Source organism: Lethenteron reissneri, unplaced genomic scaffold, assembly GCF_015708825.2.
Source record: "Lethenteron reissneri isolate LAM-NWPU_2019-01 unplaced genomic scaffold, ASM1570882v1 scaffold_1630, whole genome shotgun sequence".
NCBI lineage: Eukaryota > Metazoa > Chordata > Hyperoartia > Petromyzontiformes > Petromyzontidae > Lethenteron > Lethenteron reissneri.
In genome coordinates, this window is record NW_026891367.1 from 1,195,864 (window position 1) to 1,212,216 (window position 16,353).

The window sequence follows — 16,353 nt, forward strand, 5'->3', positions numbered from 1 at the left end:
ACCACCCACCCACCACCCACCCAACCACCCACCACCCACCCACCCAGACCCACCACCCACCCACCTACCACCCACCACCCACCCACCACCCACCACCCACCCACACGGACCCACCACCCACCACCCACCCACCACCCACCCACCACCCACCCACCCGGACCCACGGTGATGTTTTTGGTTTGGTGAGACGTCAAGATCGAGCAAGTTTGAAAGTGTGCGGTGGAATGAAACAGTTTGAGAAGCACAGATTTAGAGGACCGCAGAACTTGGGCAATTATTGGTGCCAGCTCATCGCCTGCACACAGGCTTCCAGGCTGTGTGCAGTTGCTCAGCGGTCGGGATACAATTTGCACAAACGACGCTATATAATACGAAACATTATTTTCTATCTACCTAATCGCATTCATCGTAATCAAACCTCACAAATTCTAGATTTGAAGCTTTCGTGGCTGCAATGATTCATATTCTTAGGTTTTTTCGGTAAAGTCCCCGTGTAGGTAAAAAACATTAAAAAGTAAAATAAAATAAAAATCACGACGTTTCGGAGGCAACACAAGTCTCCGTCTTCAGGTGGAACCGTCACAGCCACGACAGCCGTATCAAGTGAATGAGAGATTGCAAGAGCTACCACTCCGTTTATATAATGGTTGGAGAAAGTGGTGGGGCAAGGGCCGCATACTTACCATATTAATACAAAGTATGCGGCCCATGCCCCACCACTTTCTCCAACCATTATATAAACGGAGTGGTAGCTCTTGCAATCTCTCATGTACTTGATACGGCTGTCGTGGCTGTGACGGTTCCACCTGAAGACGGAAGCTTGTGTTGCCTCCGAAACGTCGTGATTTTTATTTTACTTTTTAATGTTTTTACCTACACGGTGACTTTACCGAAAAAACCTAAGAATATAAACCTCACAAAGCCAAACCGTGCCTTGTGTTCAAGTGCAAGGATTCCCTGAAGACTCCGCCTTCAACCTCGACGCAATAAGCAATCCTCTTCACATCATTGTGGGTGCCCGTCTTTATTCCGAGTTTAAACCCTTACAACGCATTCAGAACGTGAACTTGAAAAGAAACGCGAACTTGAAGTCAAATGTTTTTAAAGCGCTAAAGTAACGATTCGTAAGCTGTAATAGTTCTCTGAAACGCAACACAGCGCCTCAGTAACACCGTGACCTTGCAACAAAAAACTGATTTTCATCCGCAACATTTCGGACAAAGGAGCTCTTTCACGGCGCGTGGAGAGGCCGGGTGGGTCGAACGGATACGAGTTGGAGACGCCGTTGACCCACCCGACCACTCTGGCTTGTCTGTGCGCTGTGAAGGGCCAGTGGCCCGAAACGTCACATATTTAGTTGATACTCTTAGGCTATTTCGGTAAAGTCACGTAGAAGGGAAGTAATAAAATAATAAAAATAAAACATAAAATACAATTCTCACGACGTTTCGGCCACAACGCAAGCAGCCGTCCTCAGGTGAAGAACAGGTCTGTCGGGGAGACAGCGTCTGAATGAAACATGAATGAAACATTCAGACCTGTTCTTCACCTGAGGACGGCTGCTTGCGTTGTGGCCGAAACGTCGTGAAAATTGTATTTTATTATGTTTAAGTTTTATTATTTTATTATTTCCCTTCTACGTGACTTTACCGAAAGAACCAAGAAGATGGTGTCCCACTGTTACTCTGACCCTGTCAACCAATCACAGTTCACCCCGTATTCTTGTACAGGGAAGTTGAGTTTCCAGGTCCATAGGGCGTACAGCCGTTTCAATACGGGCAATAAGTATAACCCGTAAAAACAAAGTTTTTCACTCTAAATCCTTTATATGCGTGGCGGCTAGAGTCCTCTCGTCCTCTGGCTTGAGATGGCTGCCACCTATGGGTCAGATGATTGTCTGCCAGTATTAAACAATTGGTAATTAAATATTTAATTTGTTTTCCCTAAACAGTGTAAAATTTTGGATATTTTTTCACGAACATTAATTGTCACGCACAACGAGTCTGTGTGCAAAATGTCAGCTCGATTGGATCACGGGAAGTGGGTTAAAAAACGACCGAAAGATTTGCACGGTCCTAAGCAAGCAAGCAAGCGAACTTAATATAAAGGATTTAATAAAACATTTTTATGTTTCGATTTAAAGCTTCTTTCGTGACTGCAGGGATTCATCTTCTTGGTTCTTTCGGTAAAGTCGTCACGTAGAAGGGAAGTAATAAATTGATAAAAAATAAAACGCACTAAAATAATTCTCACGACGTTTCGGCCACAACGCAAGCAGCCGTCCTCAGGTGGAGACCAGGTCTGTCGGGGAGACAGAGTCTGAATGCATTTCCCATAAATATGCAAAATTACTCTTGATATGCAAATTATTTTGTCGAAGCGCCCTTTCCCCCCCTTCCAACCCAGCTTATATATATACGCTCCAAGCTCGTGTGCTGTTTCATTCAGACGCTGTCTCCTCGACCGACCTGGTCTTCACCTGAGGACGGCTGCTTGCGTTGTGGCTGAAACGTCGTGAGAATTATTTAATTATGTTTTATTATTTTATTATTTCCATTCTACGTGACTTTACCGACAGACCTGTTCTCCACCTGAGGACGGCTGCTTGCGTTGTGGCCGAAACGTCGTGAGAATTATTTAATGTTTAATTTTTATTATTTTATTATTTACATTCTACGCGACTCTGGTGGGCCCACCGTAACGACACAAGTGTGTGGCAAGGCGTCTCGCTAAAACATTGTAAATGTGGGGTCTCCGCCCGGAACTCCACCCGCGTCGCCCTGAACCCCAAAGTCGCTCCAGGGGAAGGGGAAGCTGGCCCCTTGGCCCTCCTCCTCGGGGTCGCCTCCGTTCCCAGCGGCTTCGGTCAGCGCTCCTGCGTTCGGTAGCACGAAGGGGTTTGCGGGTGGAGAGAGTTGAGGATGGGGGGGGGGGGGGTGTCGTCAATGTGTCCATTGAGCTTAATGCAGTCGCGTTCACGGGGTTGTAAGGACACGACACCCACTAGAGCAGCGGTCGGAAAGCTGTGGCTCGCGAGCCATACACATGGCTCTTCCGCTGACGGGATGTGGCTCCCAGGCAATTTCGAGTTTAAAAAAAATAATAATTAAAAAATTAAAAAATCAGTTTGGAACTGATTTTTAAATACTTGTGATATTGCTTAATAATACCGTGTCATCTTCTTGGTTCTTTCGGTAAAGTCGCCACGTAGCAGGGAAGTAATAAAATAATAAAATAATAAAACATAATAAAATTATTCTCACGACGTTTCGGCTACAACGCAAGCAGCCGTCCTCAGGTGAAGAATGAGACACTGCCAAGCTTGGAGCTTATATAAAAGCTGGGTTCATTGCTTCTACATACTAATTAACATTCCCTCCCTTTGTTAATGCTACCCCCTGCCCCCTCCCTTGGTGCTGCTGATCCTGCGTAATGCACGGGCATAATATGACTTTGAAACCCCCCCACCCACCTCCTACGCATTTCCCATGAATATGCTAAACTCCTCTTGATATGCACATTCTTTTATTAAGGCGCTCTTCTTGCACCTCCAACCCAGCTTATATATAAGCTCCAAGCTTGGCAGTGTCTCATTCTTCACCTGAAGACGGCTGCTTGCGTTGTAGCCGAAACATCGTGAGAATTATTTTATTTTATTATGTTATATTTTTATTATTTTATCACTTCCCTTCTACGTGACTTTACCGAACGAACCAAGAAGACGTCAATCCAAGTGAACGTTTACATCGCCCCAAGGGAATCAATCGCTGCTTGCCGGGACTTAATTATTATTTACTTTAGTGCCGAGCCATCGTTGAGGCTTTTTTTAATTTTTTTACGAGCAGCTATTTGACTTCCGAAACGAATTGCTGAAATCTTCTTGGTTCTTTCGGTAAAGTCATCACGTAGAATGGAAATAATAAAATAATACAAATAAAACATAATAAAATAATTTGACGTTTCGGCCACAACGCAAGCAGCCGTCCTCAGGTGAAGAGCAGGTCTGTCGGAAAGACAGCGTCATTCAGTCATTCAGACGCTGTCTTTCCGACAGACCTGTTCTTCACATGAGGACGGCTGCTTGCGTTTCGGCCGAAAGGTCGTGAGAATTATTTCATTATGTTTTATTTTTATTATTTTATTATTTCCCTTCTACGTGGTGACTTTACCGAAAGAACCAAGAAGATGAATCCCTGCAGTCACGAAAGCTTTAAATCGAAAATTGCTGAAATATTCACCAAAGTCAAGAACACACACGCACACACACGAGTGTAGGTGGTTGTGTAAGTGCCGTACCGGCTTTAAACATCTCAGCGGCGGTTTCTCCAGCGACTGCATCCAACGGAATCTGTGAAGCAAGAGACACGTGACATTTCAATTTTTAGCTGCCACGTATCATTGTTATAAAGACACGTTGGAGCCGAGTGTTACATTCACCGCCGCTGTGTCTCAAGATTATCATCCTCATGCCCCTTGAAGTTTTTGCGCACCGTACGTAGACAATCGAAGGTGCGGGGGGAGGGGGGCAGGGAACAAACTGAACACAAAAAGCAGTAATTCTAGATTTGAAGCTTTCGTGACTGCAAGGATTCATATTCTTAGGTTTTTTCGGTAAAGTCACCGTGTAGGTAAAACATCAAAATTAATAAAAATAAAATAAATAAAATAAAATAAAAATCACGATGCAGCAAATCCGGCTGTGACGGTCCCACCTGATGACGGACACTTGTGTTGCCTCCGAAACGTCGTGATTTTTATTTTATTTTATTTTCATTAATTTTGATGTTTTACCTACACGGTGACTTTACCGAAAACACCTAAGAATACAAAAAGCAGTTCTAAAGAAATGAGCTTTCAATTTAGACAATAATATGTATGAACCTGCGACGCGCAGTGTTCGCTATTCTACGCTTACGTGATGATGGTTACAAACTGAGTAATCATTGGAAAGATGTGATTAACCATGCAAAAAAGATTTAACTACACTTATTTGGACAATCTTATTTGACAGACAACTATTACAGGTTATTGATAGACAGCCAGTTGCTTGTTTTACCATGTTTAGCTGTTTCTTTTTTCACACTATTGTTACGTAGGCCAGGCTTAGTCACATACCGTACCTTTCCATAACAAAGATTTGTAACGTCACGGGGTGACCAGTGAGGTCTGCATAAAATTGTAATAAAGCCGGCACTGATAAGGGGTTGACAGGCACGTTAATCACCAACGGCATGAGCGAGGAACTTGCAGGGGCTGCACCTTTAACTAACATATTTGATTGTTGAAAGTCAAATTGATGAATGCATCCTGAGTGTCTAAAAAAAACCCTCTACATCTTGGTGAGCCGTTGCATTGTGATTTTTAGTCTTACGCTGATGTCCCGTCTGTCCAATACAGCATTTACCGCATATGCAATTGATCCGATATACACCTTCTTATTCTTGGTTCTTTCGATAAAGTCACGTAAATAGAAAAGAAAAACATCTAAAAGTGAAAACAATAAGATGAAATAAAAATAATAAAATAAAATACAAATAAATATAAAATAATAAAAGCAAAAAAACCCACGACGTTTATCTTATAATTTTATTTTAATTTATTTTAAAATTTTGTTTTCTATTTACGTGACAACTTCTGTTGATAACTTCGTTAATTCATCTTCAGTACGAGACACTAGTTTTAGAATTTTGCCTACCGTAGCCAATCTTTTCTTTTGCAAAACACGGCCTAATTTGTCAGTAACCCCGAGACATACGCCATTCAAATTGCCTTGATAATCCGATCACTTTCAGCAGTATTGTCGTGCGGCGAAAACACGTTTGCCTTGAATACAAAACAACTTACGGGGGCGCCGAATAATGTCAACTCGAAATTTTCCTGCTGCTGCAGCTCGGCCTCCAAGTCGTATCCATCGTCCTGGGAACGCAAAAGTCTCGCGTCGTCATTCCACACGCGCAGCGCACCACGCGATGCAGCGATCGACGCCGCCAGTTAGTCCGTGTTCCGATTTAAAGCTTCTTTCGTGACTGCAGCAGGGATTCATCTTCTTGGTTCTTTCGGTAAAGTCATCACGTAGAAGGGAAATAATAAAATAATAGAAATAAAACATAATAAGATACAATTCTCACGACGTTTCGGCCACAACGCAAGCAGCCGTCCTCAGGTGAAGAACAGGTCTGTCGGAAAGACAGCGACTGAATGAACAGGTCTGTCGGAAAGACAGCGTCTGAACGAACAGGTCTGTCGGAAAGACAGCGTCTGAATGAACAGGTCTGTCGGAAAGACAGCGTCTGAATGAACAGGTCTGTCGGAAAGACAGCATCTGAATGAACAGGTCTGTCGGAAAGACAGCGTCTGAATGAACAGGTCTGTCGGAAAGACAGCGTCTGAATGAACAGGTCTGTCGGAAAGACAGCGTCTGAATGAACAGGTCTGTCGGAAAGACAGCGTCTGAATGAACAGGTCTGTCGGAAAAGACAGCGTCTGAATGAACAGGTCTGTCGGAAAGACAGCCGTTCTGACAGCGTCTGAATACAGGTCTGTCGGAAAGACAGCGTCTGAATGAACAGGTCTGTCGGAAAGACAGCGTCTGAATGAACAGGTCTGTCGGAAAGACAGCGTCTGAATGAACAGGTCTGTCGGAAAGACAGCGTCTGAATGAACAGGTCTGTCGGAAAGACAGCGTCTGAATGAACAGGTCTGTCGGAAAGACAGCGTCTGAATGAACAGGTCTGTCGGAAAGACAGCGTCTGAATGAACAGGTCTGTCGGAAAGACAGCGTCTGAATGAACAGGTCTGTCGGAAAGACAGCGTCTGAATGAACAGGTCTGTCGGAAAGACAGCGTCTGAATGAACAGGTCTGTCGGAAAGACAGCGTCTGAATGAACAGGTCTGTCGGAAAGACAGCGTCTGAATGAACAGGTCTGTCGGAAAGACAGCGTCTAAATGAACAGGCCTGTCGGAAAGACAGCGTCTGAATGAACAGGTCTGTCGGAAAGACAGCGTCTGAATGAACAGGTATGTTGGAAAGACAGCGTCTGAATGAACAGGTCTGTCGGAAAGACAGCGTCTGAATGAACAGGCCTGTCGGAAAGACAGCGTCTGAATGAACAGGTCTGTCGGAAAGACAGCGTCTGAATGAACAGGTCTGTCGGAAAGACAGCGTCTGAATGAACAGGTCTGTCGGAAAGACAGCGTCTGAATGAACAGGTCTGTCGGAAAGACAGCATCTGAATGAACAGTGAACAGGTCTGTCGGAAAGACAGCGTCTGAATGAACAGGTCTGTCGGAAAGACAGCGTCTGAATGAACAGGTCTGTCGGAAAGACAGCGTCTGAATGAACAGGTCTGTCAGAAAGACAGCGTCTGAATGAACAGGTGTGTCAGAAAAACAGCGTCTGAAGAACAGGTCTGTCGGAAAGAGAGCGTCTGAATGAACAGGTCTGTCGGAAAGACAGCGTCGAATGAACAGGTCCGTCGGAAAGACAGTGTCTGAATGAACAGGCCTGTCGGAAAGACAGCATCTGAATGAACAGGTCTGTCGGAAAGACAGCGTCTGAATGAACAGGTCTGTCGGAAAGACAGCGTCTGAATGAACAGGTCGGAAAGACAGCGTCTGAATGAACAGGTCTGTCGGAAAGACAGCATCTGAATGAACAGGTCTGTCGGAAAGACAGCGTCTGAATGAATAGGTCTGTCGGAAAGACAGCGTCTGAATGAACAGGTCTATCGGAAAGACAGCATCTGAATGAACAGGTCTGTCGGAAAGACAGCGTCTGAACGAACAGGTCTGTCGGAAAGACAGCGTCTGAATGAACAGGTCTGTCGGAAAGACAGCGTCTGAATGAACAGGTCTGTTGGAAAGACAGCGTCTGAATGAACAGGTCTGTCGGAAAGACAGCATCTGAATGCACAGGTCTGTCGGAAAGACAGCGTCTGAATGAACAGGTCTGTCGGAAAGACAGCGTTGAATGAACAGGTCTGTCGGAAAGACAGCGTTTTGAAACGAACAGGTCTGTCGAAAGACAGCGTCTGAATGAACAGGTCTGTCGGAAAGACAGCATCTGAATGCACAGTCTGGCGGAAAGACAGCGTCTGAATAAACAGTTCGTCGGAAAGACAGCGTCTGAATGAACAGGTCTGTCGGAAAGACAGCGTCTGAACGAACAGGTCTGTCGGAAAGACAGCCGTTTGAACGCACAGGTCTGTCGGAAAGACAGCGTCTGAATGAACAGGTCTGTCGGAAAGACAGCGTCTGAATGACAGGTCTGTCGGAAAGACAGCGTCTGAATGAACAGGTCTGTCGGAAAGACAGCGTCTGAATGAACAGGTCTGTCGGAAAGACCGTGTCTGAATGAACAGGTCTGTCGGAAAACAGCGTCTCGAATGATGAACAGGCCTGTCGGAAAGACAGCGTCTGAATGAACAGGTCTGTCGGAAAGACAGCGTCTGAATAAAGAGGTCTGTCGGAAAGACAGCGTCTGAACGAACAGGTCTGTCGGAAAAACAGCGTCTGAATGAACAGGTCTGTCGGAAAGACAGCGTCTGAATGAACAGGTCTGTCGGAAAAACAGCGTCTGAATGAACAGGTCTGTCGGAAAGACAGCGTCTGAATGAACAGGTCTGTCGGAAAGACAGCGTCTGAATGAACAGGTCTGTCGGAAAGACAGCGTCTGAATGAACAGGTCTGTCGGAAAGACAGCGTCTGAATGAACAGGTCTGTCGGAAAAACAGCGTCTGAATGAACAGGTCTGTCGGAAAGACAGCGTCTGAATGAACAGGCCTGTCGGAAAGACAGCGTCTGAATGAACAGGTCTGTCGGAAAGACAGCGTCTGAATGAACAGGTCTGTCGGAAAGACATTCGGAAAGACAGACCTGTTCATTTAGACGCTGTCTTTCCGACAGACCTGTTCTTCACCTGAGGACGGCTGCTTGCATTGTGGCCGAAACGTCGTGAGAATTGTATTGTATCATGTTTTATTTTTATCATTTCATTATTTCACTTCTACGTGACTTTACCGAAAGAACCAAGAAGATGAGTCCGTGTTACTCATCTGCGGCTGTGCGAGCGGCGCTCACGTGGCGCGTTGGCTCACGTCACCTGCGCCAGGTTTGTTGCGACGGACATGGGCGAGCCTGGGTACGAGAAGCACGGCGAGTCTGGCGGAAAGCCATCGACGGCGTCCTCTCGCGAGGTTTCCTCATCGTCAGATGATGTCGGGGGCGAGCAGTTCTCCTCTTCCGGATAGTCGCTCCTGCCAAAGAAATACGCGCAAATTAATTGCTGTGCCGTACACGACGTTGAGTGACAGCGTGACGTATCCGCCCGTTATCTGCGTGGTGTTGGTGGCTGCGCGCACGCCTGCAATGCAGCACTGGAGGTAGCAAGGGTCGGTGGAAGAGGTCGCAACCGGGTACCCGATACCCGTACCCTACCCGATACCCGTACCCTACCCGATACCCGTACCCTACCCGATACCCGTACCCTACCCGATACCCGTACCCTACCCGATACCCGTACCCTACCCGATACCCGGCTACCCGTGCCCGATACCCGTACCCTACCCGATACCCGTACCCTACCCGATACCCGTACCCTACCCGATACCCGTACCCTACTCGATACCCGTACCCTACCCGATACCCATACCCTACCCGATACCCGGCTACCCGTGCCCGATACCCGTACCCTACCCGATACCCGTACCCTACCCGATACCCGTACACTACCCGATACCCGTACCCTACCCGATACCCGTACCCTACCCGATACCCGTACCCTACCCGATACCCGTATACTACCCGATACCCGTACCCTACCCGATACCCGTACACTACCCGATACCCGTACCCTACCCGATACCCGTACCCTACCCGATACCCGTACCCTACCCGATACCCGGCTACCCGTACCCGGCCGAGTACGGGTAGGCCGTGAGTCACTGGTGAGTCACCGTTTGTCACTCATTTCCCAACGTCTTGTCTCTTCTCACAATTCAAGTTCCTAGAATCAACCCACCCGCGCCTGCAACATGGCTTCATCCCAGAGGTCGCAATCGGGTACCCGATACCCGTACCCTACCCGTACCCGGCCGGGTACGGGTAGGGTACGGGTACGGCCGGGTACGGGTAGGGTACGGGTACGGGTAGGGGTGACCAGCCCCTCCCCACCCAGCCCCACCCTCCCCAGCCAGCCCCACCCCTCCCACCCCCCACCCAGCCCCTCACTACCCTCCCCTCCCCACCCTCCCCTCCCAGCCCCTCCCCACCCAGCCCCTCCCCACCCTCCCCACCCAGCCCCTCCCCACCCTCCCCACCCAGCCCCTCCACACCCTCCCCACCCAGCCCCTCCCCACCCAGCCCCTCCCCACCCTCCCCTCCCAGCCCCTCCCCACCCTCCCCACCCAGCCCCACTCCTCCTACCCCCCACCCAGACCCACCCTCTCCACCCAGCCCCACCCCTCCCATTTTGGATGCACGGCGGACGGACGGACGGACACAACAATCCCCTGTGGGCTGCTGTAACCAGGAGGTTCCTACCAGTATTATAGGAAAGCAAAGACCCTCGCCCTCCACAAGCTAAGGCCAGACGAACCCTCCGTGCCGTTCAGTGGCCAACCCAGCCCCCCGCTACTCCCACCGGCACTCTCCGTTGGTCACGGCAAAGTGCGGTGCACGGCCGTCAGTCCCCACCACCCCCCCGGGTTCCTCTCAACTCCCTCGGCCGCTCGTGCGCAAGTCGCTTCCACGTGCTCTTAGTTCTTTCGGTAAAGTCACCATGTAGGTAAAAAAATGAAATTAAAATTAATAAAAAAAATCACGACGTTTCGGAGGCGGAAGCTTGCGTTGCCTCCGAAACGTCGTGATTTTTTTATTAACTTCAATTTCATTTTTTTACCTACGCGGTGACTTTACCGAAAGAACCAAGAGTATGAATCCTTGCAGTCGCGAAAGCTTCAAGTCGCTTCCACGTGCTCACCGCTGAGGGCCGAGCGAGCTTGAACGTGTTGCCGTGTGGAATGAGAAAAGTTCGCGAGGCACCGGTCTGTCTCGAACTACGCCATGGCACCTATTCGACACCCACGCGCAACATTTCTGCGTCCATCCAGCAACCCGCGTTGCCATCACGGTGATGGATTACAGGCCACGCGCCTATCCACCACCACCACCACCACCACCCGGTTATCAATATCACATCGCGAGCTGTTGATTGTTGGGAAATGGGTTACCTTGGGGACATCATGTCATCGTCATGTGCTGCCATGTACTCTTCTTGTGCTTCTACGTCATCTTCTTGTGCTGCGCCATCTCCTGCTGTTATGTCATCTTCTTCTGTTATGTCATCTCCTCCTGCTGTTATGTCATCTTCTTCTGTTAGGTCATCTCCTCCTGCTACATCATCTCCTGCTACATCATCTCCTTCTGTTATGTCATCTTCTTCTGCTGCACAATCTTCTTGTGCTGCACAATCTTCTTGTGCTACACCATCTCCTGCTACATCATCTCCTGCTGTTATGTCATCTCCTTCTGTTATGTAATCTTCTTCTGCTGCACAATCTTCTTGTGCTACACCATCTCCTGCTACATCATCTCCTGCTACACCATCTCCTGCTACATCATCTCCTCCTGCTACATCATCTCCTTCTGTTATGTCATCTTCTTGTGCTACACCATCTCCTGCTACACCATCTCCTGCTACATCATCTTCTTGTGCTGCGCCATCTCCTGCTGTTATGTCATCTCCTTCTGTTATGTCATCTTCTTCTGCTGCACAATCTTCTTGTGCTGCACAATCTTCTTGTGCTACACCATCTCCTGCTACATCATCTCCTCCTGCTACATCATCTTCTTGTGTTGCATCATCTTCTTGTACTACACCATCTTCTTGTGCTACATCATCTGCTTGTGCTGCTACACCATCTGCTTGTGCTGCTGTGTGGTATTCCTGTGCTACATCATCTCCTTCTGCTATGTCATCTTCTTGTGCTACACCATCTCCTGCTACATCATCATCTTCTGTTATGTCATCATCTTCTGTTATGTCATCATTTTCTGTTATGTAATCATCTTCTGTTATATAATCATCTTCTGTTATGTCATCATCTTCTGTTATATCATCGCCTTCTGTTATATCATCTCCTCCTGCTACAGCATCTCCTTCTGTTACGCCATCTGCTTGTGCTGCTGTGCCATCTGCTTGTGCTGCTGTGTGGTATTCCTGTGCTAATGTGCCATCTCCTCGTGGCGCAGATGTGGAAGGCGTGGCTTGGGAAGAAGATATTTTTCCTCTGGTGGAAGCAGATGACTTGGGACATACAATTGATTCCTGAATATATAAACAAATAGACACATCGCGATAAACAACACAAGCAAACACCGTGACACACACACACACACGTGCCGTCTACCGTTAAACGCGTCAGATGTGCCCATCGGTGATCGCTCGTAATCTTGTCTCGGCGTGTTACGGTCAAATTTCGATTTAAAGCTTCTTTCGTGACTGCAGCAGGGATTCATCTTCTTGGTTCTTTCGGTAAAGTCGTCACGTAGAAGGGAAGTAATAAAATAATAAAATAAAACATAATAAAATAATTCTCACGACGTTTCGGCTACAACGCAAGCAGCCGTCTTCAGGTGAAGAATGAGACACTGCCAAGCTTGGAGCTTATATATAAGCTGGGTTGGAGGTGGAAGAAGAGCGCCTTAACAAAAAAAGAATGTGCATATCAAGCTCATATATAAGCTCCAAGCTTGGCAGTGTTTCATTCTTCACCTGAAGACGGCTGCTTGCGTTGTGGCCGAAACGTCGTGAGAATTATTTTATTGTGTTTTATTTTTATTATTTTATTACTTCCCTTCTACGTGACGACTTTACCGAAAGAACCAAGAAGATGTTACGGTCGTTAAACGTTTCGCCTCGCTCGATTTCGAACTCAAGATTTCTCCGCCGTTAATTCTTCGCAACCAAAGGACCCCCTCTCCAAACACCCCGCGGGCAAATCGGCTCGTAGCGACGCTCCCAAGAATGTAACGACGAGGGAGGATTTGAGTGCGTAGGGCCCCCTTGCTTCACCGACTCCTGAGTAGCTTCAAGCGCCACTCATTGCATCCCGTCGCTGCCGTCGGCAGTCTGGCCAAGGGGGCACCCCCACTGGCAGCTGTCCCTGTGTGGCACGAGGTGTACCACAGCAGCGGCGAGCGAGTGGGAGGTCATTTGACAGTCTTCCATTTCATTCGAGGCAATTTTGAAACGAGGACCGAGGGGGGTGGGCCAGTCTGCGGCCCGCAATTGAAAGGTCACGAGTTCAACCGCTGATTGGATTGCCGACTAAGCCCATCATCATCATCATCATCCCTCTCTCCGCGCTGTAATGAGTTAATGAGGACGTCACCCTGCTGCTGCTGCTGCTCTATATAAGAACGGGAGACACAGCAGAGCCCCTCAGCATTCTGGCGAATTGTGCGATGATGATGCTGGATGCAATTACCAGCGAAACGTCACAGCGCTACTCAAATAGTAAATTGTTGTGGTTTCACGCTTCAACACACACCGGTGTGGGGGCTAAAGCAGTGAACTATTTTGTCTTTTGTCAACGTGACACTTTTTTACCGATTGGCCGTGTCGGGTGGTGGAGGGTTACGACACATTTATAAATAACGCGGCGATCTAAACCCAAACACGTTGATTGTGAATAAAATAATAACGATAACCACCAGACAGACAGGGAAGCCAATAAGTGGTTGGTCCTATGGAGGGACTCACCCTCACCATAGGATCACGTGGGATTTCCAGCATTGGCGTCGGTACGGGATTGGTGTCTGGCTGTAGAACTTTGGGGTACCTGATAATTGTTTTTTTACCCTTCTACCTGGCAACAAAACTGACACCTTTTTACAAGGATAATGTGCACATTATCAGAGTTATGTCTTTTGTTTGTATTATGACTGCAGGTATTGTGGTCTATGCAAGCATGACTCCTTGTAAAAAAAGGTGTCAGTTTTGTTGCCAGATAGAAGGGTAAAAAAACAATTATCATATTTTTACTGGCAAATGAGGTTGCCATAGTGTAGATGTTTGCCCCGAGCTCTCATACTCTGATGGTGCATTGTCTTTGAGTTGTGCGCCTTTTGGCGTCATCTGGTCCAACCCATGTGAGACTAGGTTCTAAGGAAAGCTGTCTCGGGTGTGGACCAATCAGCTTCAAGGACCATGTGAGACTAGGCTCTAAGGAAAGCTGTCTCGGGTGTGGACCAATCAACTTCAAGGACCATGTGAGACTAGGCTCTAAGGAAAGCTGTCTCGGGTGTGGACCAATCAACTTCAAGGACAGTGCATACATTATCAGAGTTATGTTCTTTTGTTTGCATTACGACTGCAGGTATTGCGGTCTATGCAAACATGACTCCTTGTAAAAAAAAGGTGTCAGTTTTGTTGCCAGATAGAAGGGTAAAAAAAACAATTATCATATTTTTACTGGCAAATGAGGTTCCCATAGTTTGCGGTACCTGATTCATCCACAGGGGGTTGGCGGTGCCGGTCTCGGGCTCCATGTGGCCTGTGTCCATTGCTTCGTCTTCATCTTCTACTTCTTCTTCTTAAAGACACAAAAGTTACGAGCACAAGTCAGATCTGAAACACGGCAGAACTGATTCTTCGGCCGTTACCGATCATTGCTACAACTCGGTGGGCTCTCATGAAATTGTCTTTTCCGAGACCAAGGTTCTCTGCAAACCTCCTGGCTACCATCAAAGGTTTGTACACGAAGCCATACAAATATACAAACACAGACATAATTTCAACCGTGATGACGGTTACAAACTGAGTAATCATTGGAAAGATGTTATTGACCATGCAAAAAAGATTTAACTACACTTATTTGGACCATCTTATTTGACAGACAACTATTACAGGTTATTGATAGACAGCCAGGCTTGTTTTACCAGGTTTAGTTGTTTCTTTTTTCACACTATTGTTACGTAGGCCAGGCTTAGTCACAAACCGTACCTCTCCATAACAAAGGCTCAGCCTCTTAAGCCTCACCTTACCGTATTAATAAAAAGTATGCCGTACTTGGCCCTTACCCCCCCTCTCCAACCATTATATAATCGGAGTGGTAGCTCCTGAAATCTCTCATTTACTTGATACGGCTGTCGTGGCTGTGACGGTTCCACCTGAAGACGGAAGCTTGTGTTGCCTCCGAAACGTCGTGATTTTTAATTTACTCTTATTAATTTTAATGTTTTACCTACACGGTGACTTTACCGAAACAACCTAAGAATAAAAGCTACTTTGTTTAACCCGTAGGCTTTCGCGACCATGTCTGTCGCTTACCCTATTAGTAATCCAACCGGTAACGGATATCCATTCTGATTGCGATGGACGTGTAGTGGTGGTAACTACTCGCTGTTCGCAAACTGTGAGAGCTGATCGTAAACAAGGTTTTCCCGCTCAATCAAACGGTCAGGGTCAGATGGGGCGAGGTAGGATCCAAACGCCAGATTGGGAAGGACCAATCGGAGGGTCCCACAAGGTGGCCGGGGATTGGACAACCCGGCCACGAACAGGTATAAAAGCCAGAGCGCTGAGAGCTCTGGAGGAGTTCTGCTACACGAAGACCCAAGTCGGCCGAAGACGTCTAGGACCCTGGACCAAGCCGTCCAGCCCTCGTCAGGGCTCGGGCTCAGAGTCACCAGCGGTCGGGGAGAGATCCCCTAGGTCAGGGGTCGGGAACCTTGTTGACTGGGAGAGCCATAAAAGCCAAATATTTCTAAATATATTTCATTGACAGCCATATAGTGTAATTTTTAACGTGTAATAAATTAAATATGTCTTACTTTTAATGTGACTTCTGGTCACGGGACCCGTGACCCGATAAATTTTATCTTCAAAACTAATTTCTATTTACTTTAAAATGACACACAGTATTATTAAGCAATATCACAAGTATTTTAAAATCAGTTCCAAACTGATTTTATTTTTATTTTTTTATTATAATTTTTTTCAACTCAAAATTGTCTGGGAGCCATATGCCGTCACCGGAAGAGCCATGTGTATGGCTCGCGGGCCATAGGTTCCCGACCGCTGCCCTAGGTCCAGCCAGAGGACGCTGGGAGAGCAGGGAGATTAGACAGCCTGCAAGGTCCGGAGACTTGTACCTTCTGAGGGTAACGGGTGAGGGGACCATATACCTCTTAGTGTGATAGGGACTGTGTGTTAATATAATAAACAGTGTGTGCCATAAAGAAGTCCAGAAGTCCGTCCTTACAACACTACACACGCATTAACCCTCCCACACCTCTGGTCTTCGCACCGGATTGGCCCACACAAGTGACGATGTCACACTGATCCCCTCT

The 16,353-nt window shown here is 47.4% G+C and overlaps 1 protein-coding gene across 2 annotated transcripts in view; it reads right to left on the reverse strand.

The window, feature by feature from the left end:
* Positions 1 to 1,279: 1,279 nt before the first annotated feature.
* LOC133362812 (dentin sialophosphoprotein-like) overlaps positions 1,280 to 16,353 on the reverse strand; it is a 56,363-nt gene continuing 41,289 nt past the window's right edge. For both annotated transcript variants that reach the window (XM_061581758.1, XM_061581757.1), the window contains exons 14-19: positions 14,506 to 14,594; positions 11,229 to 12,325; positions 9,101 to 9,254; positions 5,845 to 5,916; positions 4,297 to 4,348; positions 1,280 to 2,875 (exon numbers count right to left, since the gene is read on the reverse strand). In XM_061581758.1, the coding sequence (XP_061437742.1) occupies positions 2,730 to 2,875; positions 4,297 to 4,348; positions 5,845 to 5,916; positions 9,101 to 9,254; positions 11,229 to 12,325; positions 14,506 to 14,594 (1,610 nt within the window). In that variant the 3' untranslated portion in view covers positions 1,280 to 2,729. The remainder of the gene's footprint in view (positions 2,876 to 4,296; positions 4,349 to 5,844; positions 5,917 to 9,100; positions 9,255 to 11,228; positions 12,326 to 14,505; positions 14,595 to 16,353) is intronic.